General features: G+C 43.1%; 1 protein-coding gene across 2 annotated transcripts in view; it reads right to left on the bottom strand.

The window, feature by feature from the left end:
* The window catches only part of NEK10 (NIMA related kinase 10), a 268,659-nt gene that overhangs the window by 143,403 nt on the left and 101,238 nt on the right, over positions 1–24,018 (bottom strand). For both annotated transcript variants that reach the window (XM_075547136.1, XM_075547137.1), the window contains exon 23: positions 8,080–8,155. In XM_075547136.1, coding sequence (XP_075403251.1) covers positions 8,080–8,155 — 76 coding nt within the window. The remainder of the gene's footprint in view (positions 1–8,079; positions 8,156–24,018) is intronic.

Below are 24,018 nucleotides of genomic sequence, written 5' to 3'. Positions count from 1 at the left end.
CATTCAAAGTACAATGACTGACAGAGAGTCGCCTCCTCGGAGTGGAGTCAGCCTTAATAATGTGGATGGAGCAAAGTTTGGGGGACCTTCAAAGGCTGGTGCAACACAACTTAAAATAAACACACACAAACATCTGTTAATAGTTAGAGCACAGATGTGATAATTATCTATCTAAGAAAATTGGAAGTTGTCAAGAATGAAATGGAACACAAAAAGATCAACATCCTAAGCTGTGAACTGAATGGACCAGCATTAGTGTGTTGAAATGGACTAGTAGGGACCATTTTGAATTAATGACATGGTCTATGAGGTCAGGGTGACAAATTCAAAAGTAATGGCATCACATTCATTGTCAAATTGAATACTTCAATATCTCTCCTAAAGTACAGCATTGTCAATAATAGAACAATATTGCTACTTAGGGGAAGACCAGTTAGTACGCCTATTATTCAAATTTCTACACTAATACAAAATGTGAAACATGAAGAAATTGAAGATTCTACAAGGTTTTGCATTTAAAATTGAGCAATCAGGTAACCAAGATGCACTTAAATTACTGATAATTGTGATGCAAAAGTATGAAACAATAGAGGATCCCCAAACCAAACTCGCTACCAAGCCAATGCTTACTCATTGTGACCCTATTAGACAGGGAATACCTACCCCTTGTGATTTTCTAAGACTGTAACTCTTTATGGGAGTAGAAAGTTCTGTTTTGCACCGTCAGACCTGCAGGTGGTTTTGAACTGTTGGTCTGGCAATTAGCAGCCCAACCTGTACCCGCTGTGCCACCAGGGCTTTGTAATGAAGGACGCCCTGGTAAATATGCCCTTGGTGCTAGGACCATGAAGATCTCATGATAGAATTTTGCAGGAATGGTGACTTACTCACGGAAAATACTTCTTTTTGTAAACAACATGAACTGTGATTAGACTCATGCACCTCACTGGATAGAAACACAAGAATCAAACCAATTACATCTGTGGAAAGAACCATGGAGCCAATAGCAGCAGCCAAAACAAGGCCAGGGCCAACTATGGAAGAGAAGATCGATTGCTTGTACGCAACTTGAAGCTGAAGAAACTAGTGAAAAATCCGCATGAGCCAAAGTACAACATTGAGGAAATCTGAATTTAAAGGTCATCTCAAGAACAGAGTTGATGCAGTGAACACTAATGACTGCAAAACACACAGATTCATAAAGAGCATCATACATGAAGAAAGCAAAAGAGAGTAAGAACAAAGGGGCTGCAGTGGGTGTCAGAGAGACTGAAACTTTCCCTTGAACATAAATTAACCACGGTGAATGGAAGAAATAGTGAAATAAAAGCTCAATAGATTTCCAAAGGCAGTTTGAGAAGACAAAGTAAAGCAGAATAACAAAATGTGCAGAGACCTGGACTTAGAAAAGCAAACGGGGATAGCAAGCTGAAAGAGGTGAAGACAGAACATGGGCAAAATGCTGAATGACGCAGGACACATCAAAAGAAAATGGAAGTAATACAGAGTCACTGTACCAAGAAGAAATGAGGGGGTTCAGATCACTTCAGGAAGTGGCATAAGATCAAGAACTGTTGGCAGTGAGAGAAGTCTCCCATGCTGTCCTAAAGACAGTTCTGACTCAGAGCAGCCCTGGAGCCAAGGCAGAACGCTCTCTGTGTGTTTCTGAGACTGTAACTCTCTGTGCCTGGGCAGGTGGTTTGGAGCCTGCTCACCTTGTGGTTAGGTTAGGAGCCAAACACATAACCCACCACACCACAAGAAACCAAATAAAGTATGGGCAGATCTGCCAACAAGACTTCTTTAAAGTGTTTTAAGAAGGAAGGAAGGAAGGAAGGAAGGAAGGAAGAAAGGAAGGAAGGAAGGAAGGAAGGAAGGAAGGAAGGAAGGAAGGAAGGAAGGAAGGGATAGTCACTTCAAAGACTTAAGTTGTGATTTACCCAAGCCTTGGTATTTTCAATGACCTCATATGCATGTGAAAACTGTACGCGGGATAAGAAATATCAAAAAAGAACTGATGCCTTTGAATTATGTTGGTGGTTTTAAAAACTGAAAATAGAAGTCATGGTGGTTCTGTTAAGTTCTATTTTCAGAGCCAGGCCCACCTTCTAGAAGATATAGGCTCATGAAAAATATTGGTTACATGAAGGATCCCATAATTGCCTAATTATGCACAGTGCCTATAATAATATGCAATGAAGAAACCTGTTCTTTTCTACTGTAACACAATTTTCATTCTCTACTACCCTCTCCTCATTATTCTTACAAAACTCTTCCAAGTCTCATCCCTGAGTATCTTCCCTCCAGAGAGTTGGAAAGTTTAGCTCACCTCACTGATTTTTGATCACATGGAATTTTAATCTGATTTATTGTCAGTATAATGACTCAAAATATGTATGAAGATTGTACCAATTAGGCTCTATGGAAACAATCATGAAGAAAATGGATAACAGGCCTATTCTCATAGAGCTTATACTTCATAGAAGAGACATATGAAAGTCTGATTAAAATAGAGTGTCATATACAAGGAAGTCTAATAAAAAAATCAAGCAGGATACGGGGATAGATTCTGAAGAGAGACTAGTATTTTAGGCAGGTAATCAGGCAAAACCTCTACAGAAGAGATCTTCAAGCCGAGTCTGGAATGAAGTGAGGAAGCAAATTGTATAGCTCTCTGGGTCATAGTGATTCGGGGATGAGTAGGTTGAAGGTTTTGCAGCTCCGGCAGTAGGCAGAGTGTAGCAGGCAATTGATACTGTGCTATGATGGAGAGAAGCCATTTTTTCCACAGCATATCATTTCAGACCCTGCTCATGATTAGGCAATTTTCGAGTCATTAAGTAAAAATTATTTTTTCAAGAGCCTCTATGGAACCACAGGAGCCTGGCGATGCCACCCATTAATCTGCTCCCATAAAGACGTACAGCCCCAGAATCCCTCTATGGGTCATCACGAGTCAAAATCCACGTGAGGGCAGTGGGTTTCAGGAGAAGATACAAGAACCTGGGCTTGGTACTCAGGATAGCAAAAATGGAAAATAAACCAACAAAAGCTCACTGCCTTTGAGTTTAGCGTGACTCATAACAAGGCACTAAGACAGAGTAGAACGACCTCTGATTCTCTGAAACAGTAACTCTTTACGAGAGTGGAAAGCAGCTGGGGGGTTCCGACTACTGGCCCAGTGATTCGCAGCCCAACGCTTAATGCACTGGGCCACCAGGGGTCCTCTTGTTGCTGGGGCAAGCAGTGAACAAAATCTCTGTAGCCTCTATCTTCAGGGAGGCTATGAGGCAGACTCCAACAATTACCAATAGGTGAAATTTTTGACCGTGTGGCGGAAGGGACCATGCATGGATCATGAGACCAGGGCAAATATGCCCTGTCCAGGGAGCGGGAAGGTGTCGGCTAAGGAGGCTACATTCCAGCTGACAGTTGAATGAGAAGGAGTTAACCAGATGGAAAGTGTAAGATGAGTAATCTAGGCAGAGAGCATGCGCAAAGGCCCCTTCCTAGAGGAAACAGAGAGAGGACAACTGGGATTGCTAGAGGTAAAGAGGAGTCCGATGTGACGCTCGAGAAATCGACAGAGGCCAGAGCCCAGGACTGGATCTTCACATCCTAAGTCATTCCCCACCACTGGATTGTTTGAAGCTGCTGAAAAGTTTCAGGGTTCTGAGTGTATTGCGACTTTTTTAAGAATTCAAGGGATACCGTCAACAGTTGGCAGGCTGCCTTTTCTCTCTACTTGTCTGGGTTTACTCACAGTATCATTTTAATCCATCAAAGGAAACCTTTGGCTTTTCTTTCAATTACCTAATGCCATAATATGAGTAGAGTTATAGTGAGCAATAAATTCTCCCAGAATTCCCATCCCCAGAGTCGTCAGCTTCCACTTTTATTATATAGTGCTAGTTCATTACTCATAAATCCCAAATATATGTTCCATGCAGACATGTCCTAAAATGCTTTCCCAAGCTTCAAATTCTAGACTCTGCCATGAAAGTGCAGTTGAGCTTGGAGGTGGGCGGGGTTGGACTTCAGAGTTAGACTGAGATTGAGAGATGAAAATGGGAAAGAACAAAGATAAAAAGCAAAATAATTAAGAAGTTATTTTTTAAGAAGATTAACAAGTGTTGGCTAATCATGAATCAAATTAGCTGAAGAAAAGTAGATTTTATTGACCATCTGTTCTAGAACAATAGGGTCTCCGATGATAAATAGCTGCCAGATATTTATCTGGCAGCTGAGATACAGAATAAATTCTTACGAGTGTTGATAAGGAGAATGTTTTTTTTTCCACTGAGTAAGTTCGTATCAAAGGAAAAGGGGGGAAGTGCCCCGGGACTTCTAGCTCCTCAAACGCTGAGGAGCTCCGGAGGAAAGGATGAAGACCCCTTGGGTTTCCCGCACCCCTAGTTACAGGCTCAGGGAAACTCAGAGTGAGCGTGTGATGACAGCAGATGGCTTCTCTCTTGACAAACACACTAGGGGTGGCTAACAAGACAACTCAAGAAGATACCAAAAGGTGTGAGTCTCCTAGGAGTTACTCTGAGAGGTTTCTGTTTAAACAAAACCCACAAAATCAATATAGGGGAAACACAAGTAGAATAGGACATGAGAGAAAAGGTAGTTAGTAGACACTGTAAACTTGGACAATGAGAAGAGAGAGATTATCATAGCCAATAGTGTCAGGCCTCTGCCCAGGTTCCTGCCTATTCGTTGTTCTAATGCCAACCTACGGCATCATACTTCACACCCTGCCTGATACCTTCTTCAGCCTAATGGCTTTCTCTCAGGCTCAGGCCGTCCAAAAGCGTGGGACAACTGGGGAACATCTCCTACATGTCGCCCAGAGGCCTCTTGTGGGAAGGCCACCCACCCTCAGCCCAACTCTCCAGGGTTTAACCTCCTTATATTGATAAATGCTGGGCTGCCTGCTCCCCTTCCCAGTATCATTTCCTCAGTTTCCTACCTAAGAGTGCTTCCTGGGATTTCCTCCCAAACAAATGTTTCCCTGGCATCCTGGTGTCAGAGTCTGGGGCTTCTGTGGTTGTTGTCCTTATCTGCCATTGGCCAGGACCCTAACTCATTGTAGCCCCATGCACAACCGAAGGAGAAGCAGCCCAGCTACACCGTTGTGGGTGTCTACACCGGCTGGTCATTGGCCAATGGGCAGCAGTGTACCAAGGGAAGCATGACCTAGATCGGGTAGATTGTCTGAGGAGGCCGATGACCAAACTGAAAAACCAGCAGCGTGTATTTCAAGACTCAGTCCTTTCACTTCTACTCTCAGGTGAAAATGTCAAAAACTAAAAGTAAAGAAAGATGGTCTGTGAGCCAAGTTCACGGTAAATAAGGGGCATTTCCATTGACTGCAGAAGAAGAGAGATGGGAAGAGGGAATGGAAAGAAAATGTTTTCAAGCAATTTTTTAAAAACAAATTTCTCGAAATGTGTTTTTATGAAAACACAAATGTAATAAGCTATTTCATGCATATACTGACACGTGTATTTGAAATAACAGCTGATCTATATGAGGAGTAACAGCTTTCCTAAATCCAGCTAATGTGAAAATCAAAGAAAAGAACGAATCCATCTTTGGACTAATAAGCAACAGCCGCCATGTTTTTAATTTCTTCCCACGCATGCTAAAGAACCTCGGAGGCGGACACACTCAAAGGTTGACACTCTCACATTAGTCATACTGAACATGAGTCAGCCTGGAAAGGAAATCCGCTTAAACCAAGTCATACTGACTTAAAGTTGAGCTTATGGTTCGTGTTTTGATCGACCATGAAATCTACTGAGGAGTAGGTGATTAGTTAACACTTTGGTGAGCCAATTCTCATTATTTCTGAAGAAGAGAACAAAATGAAACAAGATACTCAAGCAGTCAGTGTGTTATTGTCCAAAGGACAGATATGTAGATCAAGTTGTGGTTTTCAAGGCACAATATTGTCCTGGCCGTCAATCTCTGCATTTTCCGGAAGCTAGTTTCAAAAACAAAGATGTAAAAAGTCCTAGTAAAAGAACTAAACCTGTGATTAAAGTACTACCTGGAAATCTTGTATGAATGACTTGGTGCATTTTGCCACCCTTTGTCAAAGAGATTCATCCCCAGCTCTGTCCTCAACTGTGTCCACAGGACTCAAGTGCACAACAGCGTTAACGAGAAGATAGGCATGCCTTAATCACGGCGCCTCTTGAATGAGGTTTCAGAATATTTCTGAGACCCATTCCATCTCCCGGAAGAGCATATTTGTTTGCCAATTTCAAAAGATTTAGAAACAAACAAATATACACACACACAAATATAAACTAAACTCAATACTACAAAGTGGACTCTAACTCACCTAGACTCTAGACAGACGTTCCAGGGCTGTGCATCTTCAGGGGAGCAGTCAGTTTCATCTTTCGTCCTTGTGGTTTTGAACTGCTGACTTTGCAATTAACAACTCAACCCTTAGCCCACACATCACAAAGGTTGTGTGTGTGTGTGTGTGTGTGTGTGTGTTAGTTTACTGTGCCAACCTGGCAGATAAACACACATGGGGTTAATTGAAGGGCAGAGAGATAAATGGTTTGGTGAGCCTCGCCTTTCTAGTTCTTGGGTCTCTTGCTTTGTGATGGTCGCACCAGGGTGCAGCTGCCTTTGCCAGTTCCCTACTTCAACTGGCAAGGCCCACTTCCTGCAAGACATCCCTGAGGAGAAGCCACATGGACCTACCTCGATGCAGCCCTGGGTGCTGGAGCAGCCGTGTGGAGACCCCTGCCAGCGCTGAGATGCTTACACATTCACTGATTCGGCTTTCCTCCTGCAGTCAGCATCATTGTGTGTGTTTTGTAAGATGGAGGAGGACTTTGTGGATTGGTGTTGGACTTTGCGGCTTGGGGAGCACTGGGTTGGGATGCTTTCTTGATGTGCACTTACCCTTTACATAAAACTCTCTCTTACACATATGAGTCTCTGTGGATTTGTTTCTCTAAAGTATCCAGACTAACACAGTATGTGTGCATAATTAGAAAAAATTATAATTCTGTAACAATTAACGGATTCTGTGGTAGTTGTATAATTTCATGTCAACTTGAAGATATATAAGAGTGTAGGGGTGGAGTCTAGTCTGTCAATCAGGTCACAGCGTAAGGTTGACTCTTTGTGGGTGTGGCCTACTCATAGGTGGGTTTGTGTGATCTCCCCTCTCTCTCTTTCACCTTCCTCCTAGCTGACCCTAGTTGCTGCCAGAGCCCAGGAGATGTGTCCACTGGCATTGGATCCATAAGACTTTGCATCCACTGGCTTGTGATATCCCTGAATTCTGCAACATTGCATGTGATTGTGTGAGTCTGAAAAAGGGCTTATGGACCAGTATCAGACGTACAGACTCGAGATGGACTGGGCTAGAATGTTTTCTCCGTATAGAACTGTTTCCTGATATAAAACTCTTTGTTACACAAGTATGAGTGTCACTGGATTTGTTCTCTCGTCAGCCCAGCCTAACACAGATTGTAAAATAAATAAACAAATAAAATAACCTAAAGACAGGCTAGAAGTGTTTTGTTGCCTCAAAATATAAATACCCATTTACTTTGTAAGCAAACCACTTTATACGCATGTGCCGGTATATAGGTCCTCACTCGTTCATGTATTCAGCAAGCAGTTACTGAGCACTTGCCCAGTGCTAGAATACGCAACAGAGCACAGAAAGCCCGTTCCCTGGCTTTGAATACGTATTTACAGGTGAAAACAGATGAAAAGTCATATATGCAAGTAGGTACAATACAGTGTTCAAAGTACTATGTTGGGCAGTGCATCAACTGGTTCATTCACGGATTCACTCAACAACTGTTACACACCTAATATGTACAAGGTTTATTTCCTTTTATAAAGTGCTTATAAAAGTTCCTGTGACTTTTAAAAATATACCTAATATTCCATAATTCCATGCATATATATATTACCTGGGTAATATTGGTAATCTTATTCAATGAGCTTCCTTATTCTATGGTAAGTCAAAAAAAGGCATGGTAGTTCAAACCAGTTATATATAATGTTTAAGAGTAATAAAATAATTGTCCTTACCAGGAATACAGGATAGTTCCAACAACCGACGTGAGTTTACTGTTTTCTTGTTTCTGCTTTGCCAGGCCAAAGTCAGCTACAATTCACAAGACAAAGAAATATGTTAATATATATTCCCAAATGTAACATTGTTCCTTAATTCTTGATTTGCCTCACACTGACTGTTGCAATTCACAATAAAAAGTTTTTCTTTTTGTATCTCATGAAAACATCCCATATGCCAATATTCTATACACACCATTCTTGGTTTTATCATGTGTAATATGGCATAGTAGTTTCTCATTTTTAAATATTTACAATAAACCTTGCACATTACTTATCAAATTTGCCATTCCACTTGTCCAACTATCCCTTATAATTTTCAAGTAATGGAATGAATCTAATAATTTCAGCAAAATTACCTCTTAAGGCTGAAAGAAAAATAAAATAAGCCTGAATAACCGACAGGAAGGTCTGAATGAGTGCTATTAAATGGCATCTCATTGTACACAAAGTCATGCAAGGAGTAAACACAGTTAACAACAACAACAAGCATGCCATCGGGGTTCCCTGGCATATTCAACCAAATACTTATGAACTACCACGTCTGAAGCACCTACCATGTTCAGAATCATCTAATGACCATGAAAAAGGATGACGATTTTAGATGAGTATACCAACTAGCATTCACACTGGCACCAACTAGTATTCACACTGGCACCAACTAGTATTCACACTGGCACCAACTAGTACTCACAATGACACCAACTAGCATTCACACTGGCACCAACTAGCATTCACACTGGCACCAACTAGTACTCACAATGACACCAACTAGTATTCACACTGGCACCAACTAGCATTCACACTGGCACCAACTAGTATTCACACTGGCACCAACTAGCATTCACACTGGCACCAGCTAGCATTCACACTGGCACCAGCTAGTATTCACACTGGCACCAGCTAGTATTCACACTGGCACCAGCTAGTATTCACACTGGCACCAGCTAGTATTCACACTGGCACCAGCTAGTATTCACACTGGCACCAGCTAGTATTCACACTGGCACCAGCTAGTATTCACACTGGCACCAACTAGTATTCACAATGACACCAGCTAGTATTCACACTGGCACCAGCTAGTATTCACACTGGCACCAGCTAGTATTCACAATGACACCAACTAGTATTCACACTGGCACCAACTAGTATTCACACTGGCACCAACTAGTATTCACACTGGTCAGTGCTTTTGAAAGCACCATCAGATACTTCTGTTTTTAAAATATTTTAATAACTTAGGTCAAAGCAGTGACACCAGATATTCTTTATCTACTTATGGTATAGATTTACCATCATTTCAAAAAGATTAATTACCAGGATCAAACAAAAGCACAATATTGAACTAGGTCCAGAATTCAAATCACGAATTCTAATAGATGTGATGTTCATAACATACCACTGTATAAAGTATGCCAAATGCTTACGGGAATCTCACTGCAATAAACTTGAATAAAATATTTGATTACTTATAACACCATGCAATTGACGTTGAAAATATCCCATAGTTTGTCTTCAAAGTAATAATAATTCACATAAAAAGATATAGTGTCTGGGGTCTTCAAGACTTGAAGGTAAACAAGTGGCCATCTGGCTGAGAAACAACAAAGCCCACATGGAAGAAGCACACCAGCCTGCGTGATAATGAGTTGTTGATAGGATCAGGCAGCAGGCATCAAAGACCCAGGGAAAAAAAATATCAACGTTATGAGGGAGAGTACAGAGTGGAGACCCAAAGCCCAACTGGAGACAACTGGACATCCCCTTACAGAAGGGTCACAAGGAAGAGACGAGCCAGTAAGGATGTAGCATAGCACCAATGAAACAAACAACTTTCCTCTAGTTCTTTAAGGCTCCTCCCCACCCGTCCCCCACTGTCATAATCCCAATTCTACCTTAGAAATCCAGCTAGACCAGAGGATGTACACTGGTACAGATAAGAGCTAGAAACACAGGGAATCCAGGACAGATAAACTCCTCAGGACCAATAAGGAGAGTAGCAATACCAGGAGGGTAAGAGGAAGGTGCGGGGAGAAGATGGGAACCGATCACAATGATGTACATATAACCCCCTCTCAGGGGGATGGACAACAGAAAAGCGGGTGAAGGGAGACAGCAGTGGGTGTAAGACATGGAAAAAAATAATAATTTATTAAGGGTTCCTGAGGGAGGGAAGGGGGGAAAGGAGCTGATCCCAAGTGCTCAAGTAGAAAGAAAATGTTTTGAAAATGATGATGGTAACATATACACAAATGTGCTTGACTCGATGGATGAATGTATAGATTGTGAGAAGAGCTGTATGAGCCCCCAATATATTTTTAAAATAATAAAAAGAAAGATAAAATTGTAATTATTCACATTATTCATTACAATACCTACTCCTCAAATCACAACCTGACACTAGCACAAAATTATTTGCCTACATGTGTTGCCCATTTAATGTTGATAAAGCACACTGCTGGTATGTTGTGACTCAAAGCAACTCTATAGAACCAAGCAGAACAGCTCCATAGGGTGCGCCAGGCTGTAAATCTCACAGAAGCAGACTGCCGCGTCTTTCTCTCACTGAGTAGCTGGTGAGCTCCAACCTCTGACTTTTGGTTCACACTCTAACCACTATACCACCATGGGTCTTCATTTCAGCTTCCTAGGGACTCTAAAAGGTAACTGTAGTTGATATAGCGTAGTGTTTAAAAGTGAAGGCTCTGGAATTAGTCAACCTCGATTTAAATCCTAACTATCTAATGTACTGTCTGAAAAACCCTGGGTAAATTACTCGATTTCCCTTTGCAGCATTTGTGAACTACTTCTTGGAAACTAAGGATTACAATTACGAAAGAAATAAACTCACTACCATCAAGTCGATGCTGACTTATAGCGACCCCCAGGGCAGTGTGGAGCTGACCCTCTGAGTTTCTGAGACTGTGACTCTCCAGAGAGAGCCTGTCTTTCTCCCACGGAGCAGCTGGTGGGTTCAAATTGATGACCTTGCGGGATTAGCAGGCCAACGTGTAACCACGAGGCCACCAGGGCTCCTTTTAAGGATTACAATATTTACCTCAAATGGTCATTGTAAAATTTATGTATATTAATCAACTACTAAATGCAAAAGTAGTAACTAATAGTACGGTGCTGAATGACTAGTATATATTATTATTTAACCTTCACAATCACTCATCCTATAGATGAGAAAACTATATGCTAACTTGCACAAGTTCTTCCTGGGGGAAAGTGACAGATATGAACCTGGGGTTTCTTGGTTCTAATGCACGAAATCCTTATATCCAAATGTAACACCACCAATAACAGCCACCACCACCACACTCATGCCCAGAGAGTTTCACTGGCAAATTCAAGCGAACGCCTAAATAATGAGTACTATCAATTCTGCGATCTCAACCAGGAAATAGAAAAGGTGGACATCCTTGGGAAATAATTTTATAAGTCAGCATTACTATGATACCAAAGTCAGTTAAAGACATTACAAGAACAACGAAGAACTAAAGAACCAACAACATCCTTATGAATCACAGAAACACAAATTCTCAGTGAAATATAAGCAAATGAAATCTAACGCTGTAGAAAGGGAATAATAAAGTCTATACAGGAACTCAAAGTTAATAGAACGCTGAAAAGTCTATGTAGTTCATTAGATCAACAGACAAAAGAATTAAAACTATAGTACACCATCTCAAAAAAAATGCACAAAAGACATTTGCCATAATTGAAAACCCACTCCTTTGAGGAAATGAAGACTAGATGAGAACTTTCTTAATGAAAAACAAATTAAGCAAAACAAAACACAGTGTCTTCTTTAGTCATTTCCAACTCAGCAACCCCTATCTATGGTTTCTGAGGCTATAAATCTTTATGGGAATAGATAGCCTCACCTTTCTTCCATGAATCAGCTGGTAGGTTTGAACAACTGACCCACAAAAAAGTTTTCAGCTAATATACCTCTTGATGTTGGAATGCTTTATGCCTAAGATTAAAAAAATGAGTCTGTTCTCCCCAGCCTTATACTGGAAACCCAAGTAAGTGCAACAAGGCAAGAAAAACCAATAAAAGACATCCAAATTATAAAGAAATTAAATACAGCAGTGTTCAAAAAGTTCATGGAAAAATTCCATTATCTACTAATGCCATTTTCCATGAACTATTTGAAGTCCCCTCATAGCCCATTAACAAATGATACAATTTGCAATATATAAAATTCGAAGGAATTTATTTAAAATGCTCCTAAAATTAAGAAGTGAATTTGGCAAAGTTGCAGGTACAAAATCAACATACAAACTGATTATACTTATAGCTCACGGTGAGTCAGAATTGTTATAACAGCCATGGATATACCAGCAGCAAAGAATTGGAACTTGCAATAAAAAGGGAGGGGTGTCCATTTACCATAGCATACACACAAAAGACACACCTAGGTATAAATTCAAATATATATATAAACTAAATACTATAGAACACTGGAGATGGAATTAGTAAAATAAAATTTAATATTCAAGTGAAAGAATTAATGAATGAGGACTTAAATAAGTGGAGAGATAAGACAATGCTCATGGATTAGAAAATGTTGTGAAGATGTAAATTCTACCCAAATTGAACCATCCATCCAAAGTAATCAATATCATAGCAACATTTTCCTTAGATTTCCACAAGTTAATTCTAAACTTTATATAGAAAGGCAAATAAGTTACAGTACCCAAAGCAAGTTTGAAAATTAACAACAGAGTGAGACGACCCATAACACTTAATTGCAAGACTTACTGCAACCGACATTTGGTACTTACTGCAAAATGATGTACTGACTAGTGGGGCAGAGTAAGAAAATGCAGAAATAGATCTTATACAGTCAGTTGTTTCTGAACAATGATGGACAGAAGAAATGGAGAAAGCACAGCCTTTTCCATCCCTTTGCAGAAGGGTCGTGGGGAGGAGATGAACCAGTCAGGGTGCAGGAGCATCAATGAAACATACAACTTTCCTTTAGTTCCTAAATGTTCTGAGCCCTCCCGACCCCCAACCCTGCTATTATGATCCCAATTCTACCTAACAAATCTGACTGGACCAGAGGATGTACACTGGTACAGATAGGAACTGGAAACACAGGGAATCCAGGGCGGATGATCCCTTCAGGACCAGTGGTGAGGGTGGAGATACCGGGAGGGTGGAGGAAAGGTGGCCTGGAAAAGGGGAACCGATTACAAGGATCTACACATAACTTCTTCCCTGGGGGGCGGACAGCAGAAAAGTGGGTGAAGGGAGATGTCGGACAGTGCAAGATATGACAAAATAATAATTTATAAATTATCAAGGGTTCATGAGGGAGGGGGCGTGGGGAGGGAGAGGGAAAATGAGCTGATGCCAGGGGCTTAAGTGGAGAGCAAATGTTTTAAGAATGATAAGGATAGCGAATATACAAATGTGCTTTATGTAACTGATATATGTATGGATTGTGATAAGAGTTGTATGAGCCCCCAATAAAAAACGTTTAAAAAAACTAGTCATGAGCTAGATAATTTCTATAAATCTTATTGGTACTAAATATTGCAGGAAATTAACTGTAATTCAAAATGAAGCAATCACTACACAGAAGTGACAGCACAGTAATTTTAGGTAGGGAGGGACTCACTATATTTTAGCAAACATATAAGCCTTGTCCAACATACAACCTAAAATACTTGGAATTTTAAATCTCATTACACATAAAAAAAATGTTTTAAGCTTATAAAAGTGCCAGGGAATTTGATGGAGAGGCAAAATCTCCTAACAATTCTAATCACTCCAGTTAATTCAGATAATGGCAGAAACTCAGACAGACGTCTGCAAAAACACAGATGGTGGGAACAATTCTTAAAGAGAGCAAAAACGAACACTGGCCAGTCAGAGGGTGGGGTAGCAGCAGTCATGCTTCTGGAATACTCTTTCCCCTGTGTGACCCCCATTTGGGAGGACAGGAAATGTTTTATTTCAGAATCTGTGCTATGAAAGAAATTCCAAATCGCAGAAAATATTTTATGTGCAGAATTAAAATTTTTAAAGGGGCAGGGTACAGCACTCTCAATCTCTCATTTGATAAAACAAACGATACAGAAAATGGGAAAGACCTCAGCATGTTTATGCTACCGCCTGCAGCTGTCAACTTCCAGATGGAAAAGCTGTGGGTCTCTGACGAGTCCCCTGATCCTGGCTCTGTCATTTACTCTCTGTGTAGCACTGGACATATGGCTGGATGACTGCTTTCCTTCTCTCAAAAATGGTCCATAAAGCTGGCCCTACCTTTTGCAAGGGGTGGCTCTGCTGATCACACGACTAGACATGAGGAAACAATCGAATACAATGCGAGGCATTCCCCTTGTCCCCATAGGGAACTCAGCAATTTTTATGTTTTCATTCATCATCTGCATGCTGTTGTTGCTGTTCTTGTTGTTGTTTGGTGCCAGCGAGTCCGTGCCACTGACTCATAGCAACCCTGTGTCCGGCAGAATGAAACACTGGCGGGTCCTGCGCCGTCCCCACAATTGTTCTTATGTGGGAGCCCAGTGTGGCAGTCACTGTGGCAACTCATCTTTCGAGGGCCTTCCGCTTTGTCACCACCCCTCCACTTTACCACGCACGCTGGCCGCCTCCGGGGAACGGTCTCTCCTGACAACACGTCCGAAGTACAATACACAAAGTCTCCCCATCCTTGCTTCTAACAAGCATTCCAGTCATACTTCCCCCAACACAGACTTGCTTGTCCTTTGGCAGGCCATGGTACTTTCAATATTCCACCAATATTCAGGGTGCTCACGATATTCTTCACAGTTCTTTCCACATCTCAAATGCATCAGTTCTTCTTCAATGTCCAACTTTCACATGCATATGAGGCAATGGACAATACCATGGCTTGGGTCAGGAACACCTTAGGCTTCAAAGAACATCCTTAAATACTCTAAAGAGGTCTTGAGCAGCAGATTTAACCAACGCAATGTGTCCTTCGATCTCTTGAAGGCTACTTCTATGAGCATTCACTGTGGGTCCAATCAAGAAGAAATCCTTGACAATTTCCATACGTTCTCTGTTTATCTATTGTTACCTCTTGGCCTAGTTGTGAGGATTTGGGTTTTCTTTTTACATTGAGTTATAATCGTACTGAAGGCTGCAATCCTTGATCTTCATCATCCAGTGCTTTAAAGCAAGCAAGGTTGTGTCATCTGCATATCGCAGGTTGTTGATAAGCCTTCCTCCAATCCTGATGCCACATTCTTCTGGCTCCCAACTCCACAGTCCGGCCAGAACATCCCGCTGTGGTCTGGGGTTTCACCCCCAGCTACTTCACCCTCCAGTCTGAGCTCACACAGCGTGGACAGGTAGTACAGCAAATGGCATCTCATCTCCCCCTTCTCTAGGCTTGAAGTCTCTGCCTCGTGTCTATGGCTCCTACACCCGCCCTTCCTCAGCCCAGCTAACACTTCTGGACTCTCTCTTCTTTTGGAACCTATCTTTTGATTTCAGTGAGCACTTTTTCCATGTGTCAGGAGAAGAGGCCATCCCTCCTTCTACAGCAGCCTCGGAGGACCTCATCACAGTTGGAAGATTATATGAGAAGATTTCTCTTCTAAGCCCTTCGTCAGGGATTCGACAATGGAACAATCCTCCAGCCTCTGTCTTCATCGCAGTAGCTCCCAGCCAAGTGCTAAACCAGCAGCTCTCAACCTGTGGGTCCCAACTTTGGAGGTCGAATGACCTTTTCACAAGGGTTTCCTGATTTATAACAGTAGAAAATGACAGTTATGAAATAGCAACAAAGATAATTTTATGGTTGGGGAGTCACCACAACATGATGAACTGTATTAAAGGGTCACGGCCTTAGGAAGGTTGAGAACCACGTCCTAAATGGTCTCCTGATTATCAGCTATTCAGCATCCATTCCCAGATGCCCTGTCTGATCTTCCAGATTTTCCCTTTACTCATTAATTCACTCTGTTGTCCAACAAATATACAGTAAGCCCCCACCATGCACCAGGCTCAGTACTGAAGATAGTACCTAGAAACCATCTATATTACCATCGATGTTAGGGAACAGTGATGCAGGGAAACGTTTAACAAATAATCTCACAAATAAGTATCAATAGTCACCTGTGATAGTATCAATAAAGAACACATGGCAAAAAGAACAAATAGATCTATCTTGGAAGAAGTACAGCCAGAATGCTTCTTAGAAGCAAAGATGGCAACATTCCATCCTACATACTTTGGGCAGTTGTCAGGAGAGACCAGTTCCTGGAGAAGGACATCATGCGTGGTAAAGGAGAGGGGCAGCAAGAAAAGAGAAAGGGCCTCCGAAGATAAATCCACGCAGTGGTTTCAACAATGAGCTCAAACATCACAATTATGAGGATGGTGCAGGACGGAGTGGCGTTTCGTTCTGTCGTACATGGGGTCACTGTGGAATCAGAACCAAGTCAACTCTATGTGACACCTAAAAACAGCCAAATGGCATGATGACTGAATTTTCCTCACGTCTTTTCCTTATTTCACATGCGCAAGTGACTAATATAAGAAAACTGTAGTGAAATTGCTCAGAACACAATCTCACTAGGAGGTCCTGGGTAGAGTGCTGGAAAAAATACGTGGACCCAAACTCAAAATCATAAAAGAGGCTAGGCTTACAGTCAGCTAGAGACTGGTGAGACCCCACGACTATGGCACTGTCACCCAGCAGGTCCAGAACTGAACCCACCCTGTGATAAGATGTCACCCAACTAAGGTCAAAGGGGCAGAATCTACCCAAAGACAAAGTTCACAGGGTTAGTCGAAGGGGAGGAATGGAACGGAAACCGCAGAAAGCAGGTAACGGTGGTACATTGAGGGACTGCGATGGTCGAGCTGAAACAAATGTAGACGAGCTGTTGCTTGTAAAAGGGATGACCCGCTCCGAAAACCTTCACCTAAATCACAACAAAAAGTTCAGCAACAAAAGACAACTGTGGGGACTTTGAAAGAAATTATTCCCCTTCTTAATAACGTGACGTGATGCAGAAAGAGAGAAAGCCCGCAGCTGGCCTTCGATAACAGAAGCTGTGAGGGCATGCCACAGAGGTGGCTCAGTGCTCTGTGGTCTGTTACGGGGGCACAGCTTCTGCAGCATCTCGTACTCAGCTAGTCACCAGATCTGGCTAGCGGAGCGAAAGCAGAGGCAGCTCCGAAGCAAAGGAGAGCCAAAGACCAGCTGAGGCCGTCGACAGAGTCATTACCTACGCCGTCGACAGGGAGAGTGTACAGGTTTGTGAGATGATCTGCCTGTAGGGACTGGGAATTCCTCACCACAAGGACACTACTACTTTAGTTCCGATGACAGCACCAGTTCTCAACAAAAAGTAAGCCAACCAATTATAAGTAACACCCTCTTGGAATCCTGACAATATAAGACAGGTCTAAGTTTATTTCTCAAACTTTGGTGGCATTCATGAAAGGAAAATGATTTTCTCTATGTTGGGGTACACAGCTTGCTGAGAAAAGAGTGGGACCCGCGTGTACCTTTCCCCATGTATGTACCTGGTTTCCATCGGAAGTCTCAGGTCCACTTCCCACTGAACACTGCCCAGGCTCTGTTGGCTACCAGAGCACAATCTCCCAACCTAGGTATCTCTCCTGAAGATCATGATCACATATTTCTGAAGGTTACTACATGGAAGTGTATTAATTCATGTGTGTATTCTTTCCCTCACTTGTTCTAGCCATTTATTAGATCTATATTTACGAAGTGCTATCGGAGCAGCAACATCAAGGAAAATTTCGTTTCCCTTACATCAAGGAGGACATGACAATAAACTCATGCTTTCAATACCATGTCCACTGAGGGAATCCCTGAGTTAATATGCTCAACTGCTTACCAAAAGGTTGGAATTCCAAGTCTCCCCAGAGGCGCTTTAGAAGAAAGGCCAGGTGAACTACTTGCAAGACGCGGCCGTCAAAATCCCAGTGGAGCTCGGTTCTACCCTGGCACAGTTATGAGGAATCAGAGTCAAATGGGTGGCAGCTGTTTTGTTTGGGGATGAGCTATGAAAGGTGGCGCAGTGGCTATGCCCTGGGCTGTTAATGACAAGGTCAGCGGTTCAGAACCACCAACTCTTCCTCGGGAGAAAGATTAGGGTTTCTAGTCCCAAAAAAGTTACAGCCTCAGAAACCCACAGGAATAGTCCTTCCCCTTCCTATAGGACCTGTGTGAGTGGACATGGCTTGATGGCAGAGAGTAACTTGTGAAAGGCAGGAGCCCTGGTGGGTAGTGGGTTACTCCTTGGGATGTTAACAGCAAGTTTAGCAGTTCAAAACCACCAGCAGTTCCAAGGGAGAAAGATAAAGGTTTTTCACTCCCATAAAGATTTACCGTCTGGGAAACCCACAGGGCACTTCTGTCCAGTCCTATAGGGTCGCTATAAATCAAAATTGACTCAATAGCAGGGCGTTAGTTGTTTGTTTGGGTTTTTGGTAGGGGGTGGAAAAAAGACCAGCGCAGTGCCAGCGTACTGAGGGAACTCAGGATGGGATCAGATCAGTCATCCACACCTGGGGGAAGGGTAGAATTCTTCTGATCTGAGTTTGGTAGAGAAGCCTGGAGTCCTGAATCTTGAGCTTATGAGGTGACAAGCTTAAGAACAGATAGCAGTGTGCTGGCGATAATGCAGAAAGCAGACTGAGAGGCCTTGACCTAGATGAAGCAGCCCCGCAACTCTCTACCCCCCGAGCCCCCTGGCCCCTGAAACTCTCTACCTTCAGGCTCCCTACTAGAAGAACGCGGTCTCCAGAATTCACCCTTGGTAAGCAGGCTATCCCCTGCACAGAACTGGTTCAGCTCTTAAACAGTCTCTGTCTCCAGTTTGTCCCACCAAGCTTTCACACCTGCCCTTAGAATGATCCTTCTCCCTCTCAAAGCAAATCAAACAACTTCCATTCCGAAATTCCCTAAGATAAATCTCTAACCCAAAGGCAATGCCAAACTCCTTCCTCACAGACTCCTCACCTCTGGCCTCCCAGAACATCTCCACAATCCCTGGGCCTGATAACGCGTTCAAGTCTCCAACCATTCGCATCTGATGTCCCTCCTGTGTAAGGCCCCGCCCGCCCTAAGGTTCCTTGGGCAGAGCTCATTCTGTCCTCCTCCTGGTCCAGAGGGCTGTGGTGGAACCCATAACTGTCCACCCATATTCTATCATGGGAAGAAGCCAGGCCCATCCTGTTGAACTAGATTTGCTTTGAGTAAGGAAACCTGAGAAGCAGTAAACGTGTTACAACTTTAAGGGAGAAGTTTTAGCTTGCCGAGTTCTTTTCTTCCTGCCTCTGGGCATCAAAAACTCATGACAACATTTCACAATCTTTCTAGTCCAGTTTTCCACAAACCATATGAAGACCCGCCATAGAAAATGATATCGTGGAAGCTTCAGGCAGTCTGGGTCTCTAAGGACAGCTCCCTTACTGACCCACTATGGTTATGAAACACGAACAAAATAGAAACCTTGTTTCAGGTCAGAGGTGAGCAAACTTTTCTGTAAAGGGCCAGCAGTAAATGGGTAAATATTGTGAATTTGTGAATCAATAAGTCTTTCTCACATAGTCTTCCTCTTTTTGTTTTGTATTTAATGAGCACTTTTAAGGCATCAGAAACCAGATTTAGCTCGCAAGGTATGCGGACGCAGGCCCCGGGGTTGGCTGCGGCCCTCTGGGCGCAGTGTGCCAGTGCGGTTCTAAGCTGCTGAGACTTTCAGGCTGGCTGTTAGCACAGCACAACGTGACGCAGCCTGATTAGCAGAAGAGCGTCTGGTACAGACAAAAGTCACGCTGTAATACAAGTTCCATAAGAACGGGTAGTGACTAGATGTGCTGCCCTTGTTTAGTGCGGGCTGTGAGAGCACATTCAATGCCTGCTGAACCCTGAACGATTTCCCTTCACTGAGGCAGGAACTCAGAGGGCAGGGACCAGAGCTTGTCATCCAATACCCACCCGAATGCCAGACCAGCACAATGTCTGGCGTACTCTTATAATGAACCTACGAGTCTTCCCCTTGAACATCCCTTGAATTCAGTATGTTCTGATAGTTAGTTATCATCATCAAAAGCAAAATGCAAACCCTCCACCCTCGGGTTTCATAGCAATCCTTGTATAGAGGGTTGTAAATCCTCATGGTGGCAGGCAGCCTCATCTCTCTCAGAGAGCTGGTGGGTTTGAACTTCCTACCTTGTGGTTAGCAGTCCATGGCCTAACGCACAGCTCCACGAGAGCTCCTTACCGTCATCTAGAAACCGTGCAAAGGCTATTTACGGGTGAGCATGTGAGATTCGAGTTCTGTGTGCATCACTGAATTTCCACCACATGCACAAACGCGACAGTGGCACAGGAAGGAAGGGACTTAAGGCCCTGAAATGGAGACCTGTGCACTCCATCTCACAGAGCTTTTGTTTCCAAAAGATAACATGTCTCCCAAGGCATGCATTCAAGCCCATACTTATATTAAATATAAGCAAATTAGTGTCATCTTTTCTCTCTCTTCCATTTCTCATCTATTCAGAACTAGGGGAGGTGAGGAAGCGTGAAGAATCGACATTCATGGTGGGGGTGGCGGCAGAGGCCGGTTCATCCTGACTCGTGGGTGTGCAGCGTAGAATCATCCCCTAGGTGTTCAAAGCTGCAACCTTTAGAAAGCGGATCTGCAGGCCTGTCTTCAGAGAAGCCCCTGGCTGCGGGCTAGTAGGTGAGTGTTTAGCCAACATGCTACCAGCGGCAGCTCTAAGCTGCTGAGACTTTCAGGCTGGCTGTTCCCGCAGCATGACCCTGACACAAAGAGCTGTGACACGGTAGGTTCAAGGGGTGCAACGGTCGCACTGGTAGTGACCGCACTGTTACGGCTCTGGCTCGGCAGACGGCAGTATTTGGGGGAAGGCCTGCTCAGCCTCGCCTGTCACTGAGTCCACGTCTGCCCGTTGGTGTTATCTCAAAGTTCACCAATCAGTGCCAGGGCAATCCTTGGGCATGTGTCCCAGCACAAGTCATTAACAAGTTATTAAACTTAAAAATATGTTGCATTTGTAAAGCCGTACATTCCTAAAGAGGTTAATACTTTCTCTTCTGCTGCCATGTGAAGCCGAACTCCGGCCAACAGGCTTGCTGTAAACACATGCACACCAACCTCCACCCAAAACATTTAATTCACGGCATCGGGGAAAAGGAGAAGAGGCAAATTGCACTTTCTCTAAAGCAGTGGTTCTCAACCTTCCTCATGCCGCGACCCTTTAATACAGTTCCTCCTCCTGTTGTAGTGACCCCCCCCAACCATAAAATCATTTTTGTTGTTACTTCATAACTGTAATTTTGCTACTGTTATAAATCGGGCAACCCTTGTGAAAGGGTCGTTCGACCCCCAAAGGGGTAGTGACCCACGGGTTGAGAACCGCTGCTCTAAAGGGGATTTTGTTGGTTTTTTTTTTTTTTGGCTTACATTTCCAATCTACTTTGCCCCATATAGCTTACACATCATGTGCTAATTCCGTACTTCTTTTCTGGGAGTAAATAAATTCTCTAGCACCCAAAGGAGAAAACTAACGTAGGACAAGCCTGCCCCCCTGTGGTGACATAATGTCCCACGTTGCAACCTCTTCGGATCAGCTCCAGGAACTTCAGGGAAAAGGCCCAGGGGCGAGGTCCTGCTAAAGTACCTGCTGCTTCGGACTTTCAACCACTGGGCTGGGGGGCTGGAACCCATTTGTCCCACTGGGGGTGTGAGATATGGTAGTCTGCTTCCAGAAAGATTGGCAGCCTGGGAAACCCTGTGGAGCAGGCTACTCTGTCCTCCGAGGTTACGATGAGACAGAACAAACTGAACCACGGTGAGTTTGGGCTATTTTAGTTTAGAAACTACAGGCATATTTCAAACTCCCCAAATGTGAGAATCTCAACCTTTCAGCCCAGCACACGAACCATTTTTCCTCTCTAGGAACTTTGTATTCACTGAAAATAAAACTGGAAGATCAATGTTTTATCCAGGCAGCTGTTTCTGGGGACAGAAACTAGACTAAGTCGATATTGTGCACCAAGCTTTATGGCTGCTTCTTATTTGAAGCTAGAACAACATTGTCTTGCTTAAAGCTGAAAAGTATTGAAAATTAGACTTTTCAAAACTTAATTGCAACTATAGGTTGAGGTTCACCCATCAATTAGCCAAACCCTCCATGACTGAGTGGATTCCAATGCAGAACAACCCTGCAGAACAGAGTGAAACTGCCCATAGGGTTTCTGGACATGTAAACCTCTCCAGAAGCAGATTGACACATCTTTCTCCCACGGAGCTGATAATGAGTTCATATAACTGCCCTTTCCATAAGCAGTCATGTGCTTGAACCACTGAGCCACCGAGCTCCCAACACGAGGGTGACATATCCACCATGATAACGTTAATCTTAATAAGAATACAGTTTGAGCAAGAAGACAATTACTCCGGTAAAATTAAGTCGCACTTTCTACGTAGTCATTTACAATTTGAATGCAAGTAGAAATGCATATTTTAACTATGTAAATGTAAACACTCCGCATAAATGTGAGCGTCTCATTAAACTGCATTTGTAGGCTTAATAATGCACTAGTGCACTCGTTCTTAAGATCCTGCTATAATGAAGGACTTTTCTTTGAATGGTTCCTAGTCCACGGGGATGAGGGGAATGGGAGAGGAGACACCAAGGATACAATATCCCCAGATGTAAATAGAAAATGGTCACAGCGTCAGCAAACAGTAAGTCCTGAGACTGAGAAGGCAGAAAAGAATCCTGCTGCCCTGCCAACTCGGGAGAGCGCCAAGGAAGGCTGAAGCAAAAAGCTCCGAGTATGAATAGAGATGCGGATCCCACTCCCTCTCCTGCCCACACAGGGCAGACAGCAGGCGAAGCTCTTCTGATACCAAAGCAAGAAAGAAAAGGGGATTTATTTTCCAAAGAAACTAAATTAGTAAGGTACCAAGCAGAGAAGGGCTGAGACAACACACGAGACTGAACGCTGGGGAATTCAGTCAAAGATAATAAAACGGAACCTGGTTCCCCCAGCCCTCTTGCTCCACGCTGCCCCGAGAATGAAACAGACAGAGGTACACTCCCCCGGGCAAAAAGGAGGAGGCAGAAAACTTTCGATATTGACTGTGGGAGTCTCCAAAGGAAAAGACGCATCATTCTGTAATAAAGTCCGCAGAAGACAGCCTGCTTAATGTCTTCCTCTGAGGTAGTTAAGGCCATTCTAGAATCCCCAGACATTTGAGAGAGCCTCCAACAGGAAGGGAGATCAAACTCGGTAGAGAAAAGAGGGGAGGGGAGGGCTCAGAAAGCAGTTCAGGAGAGAGAAACACACTCTATGTAATACTATACTGAAAGAGATTAAGATAAACATTCAGGTACTGTGAACAAGGTTCCAGGTGAATGAAACAAAGCACAAGATAAGGTTTTTTAAAATGAAAACTATGATATCTAAAATGAAATATTCCATAGGACTGGGAAATGAAGCTGAATAACATAACTTATAAAGAACTACTTGAAAAGAAGATACATTATTTTGAAAATTAAATCAATTTCGTTGGCATAATATTTGATGCTAGTACTTCTGGAAAGAATGAACAGATAAACCAGAGGGGAAGGAACTGACATTGTAAATCTCCAAGGCAAAGAACACACCTATGAGGGGGCACCCCCCCCCAAAAAAAATGGAAAATAGCTCCACTGGACAGAGATGATGTAGTATGTATCTCCGCAACCAGTATTGGATATATGGGCTAATATTGGACTTATAGACTTTATCTGGACTGGGCTGGGATGTTTTCTCAATATTCCATTGCTCCTGTAAATAAAGCTCTTTCTTATCCACATGAGTGTCTATGA

Source organism: Tenrec ecaudatus, chromosome 4 (assembly GCF_050624435.1).
Source record: "Tenrec ecaudatus isolate mTenEca1 chromosome 4, mTenEca1.hap1, whole genome shotgun sequence".
Classification (NCBI taxonomy): Eukaryota; Metazoa; Chordata; class Mammalia; order Afrosoricida; family Tenrecidae; genus Tenrec; species Tenrec ecaudatus.
This window is presented reverse-complemented; position numbering and strand designations above follow the sequence as displayed.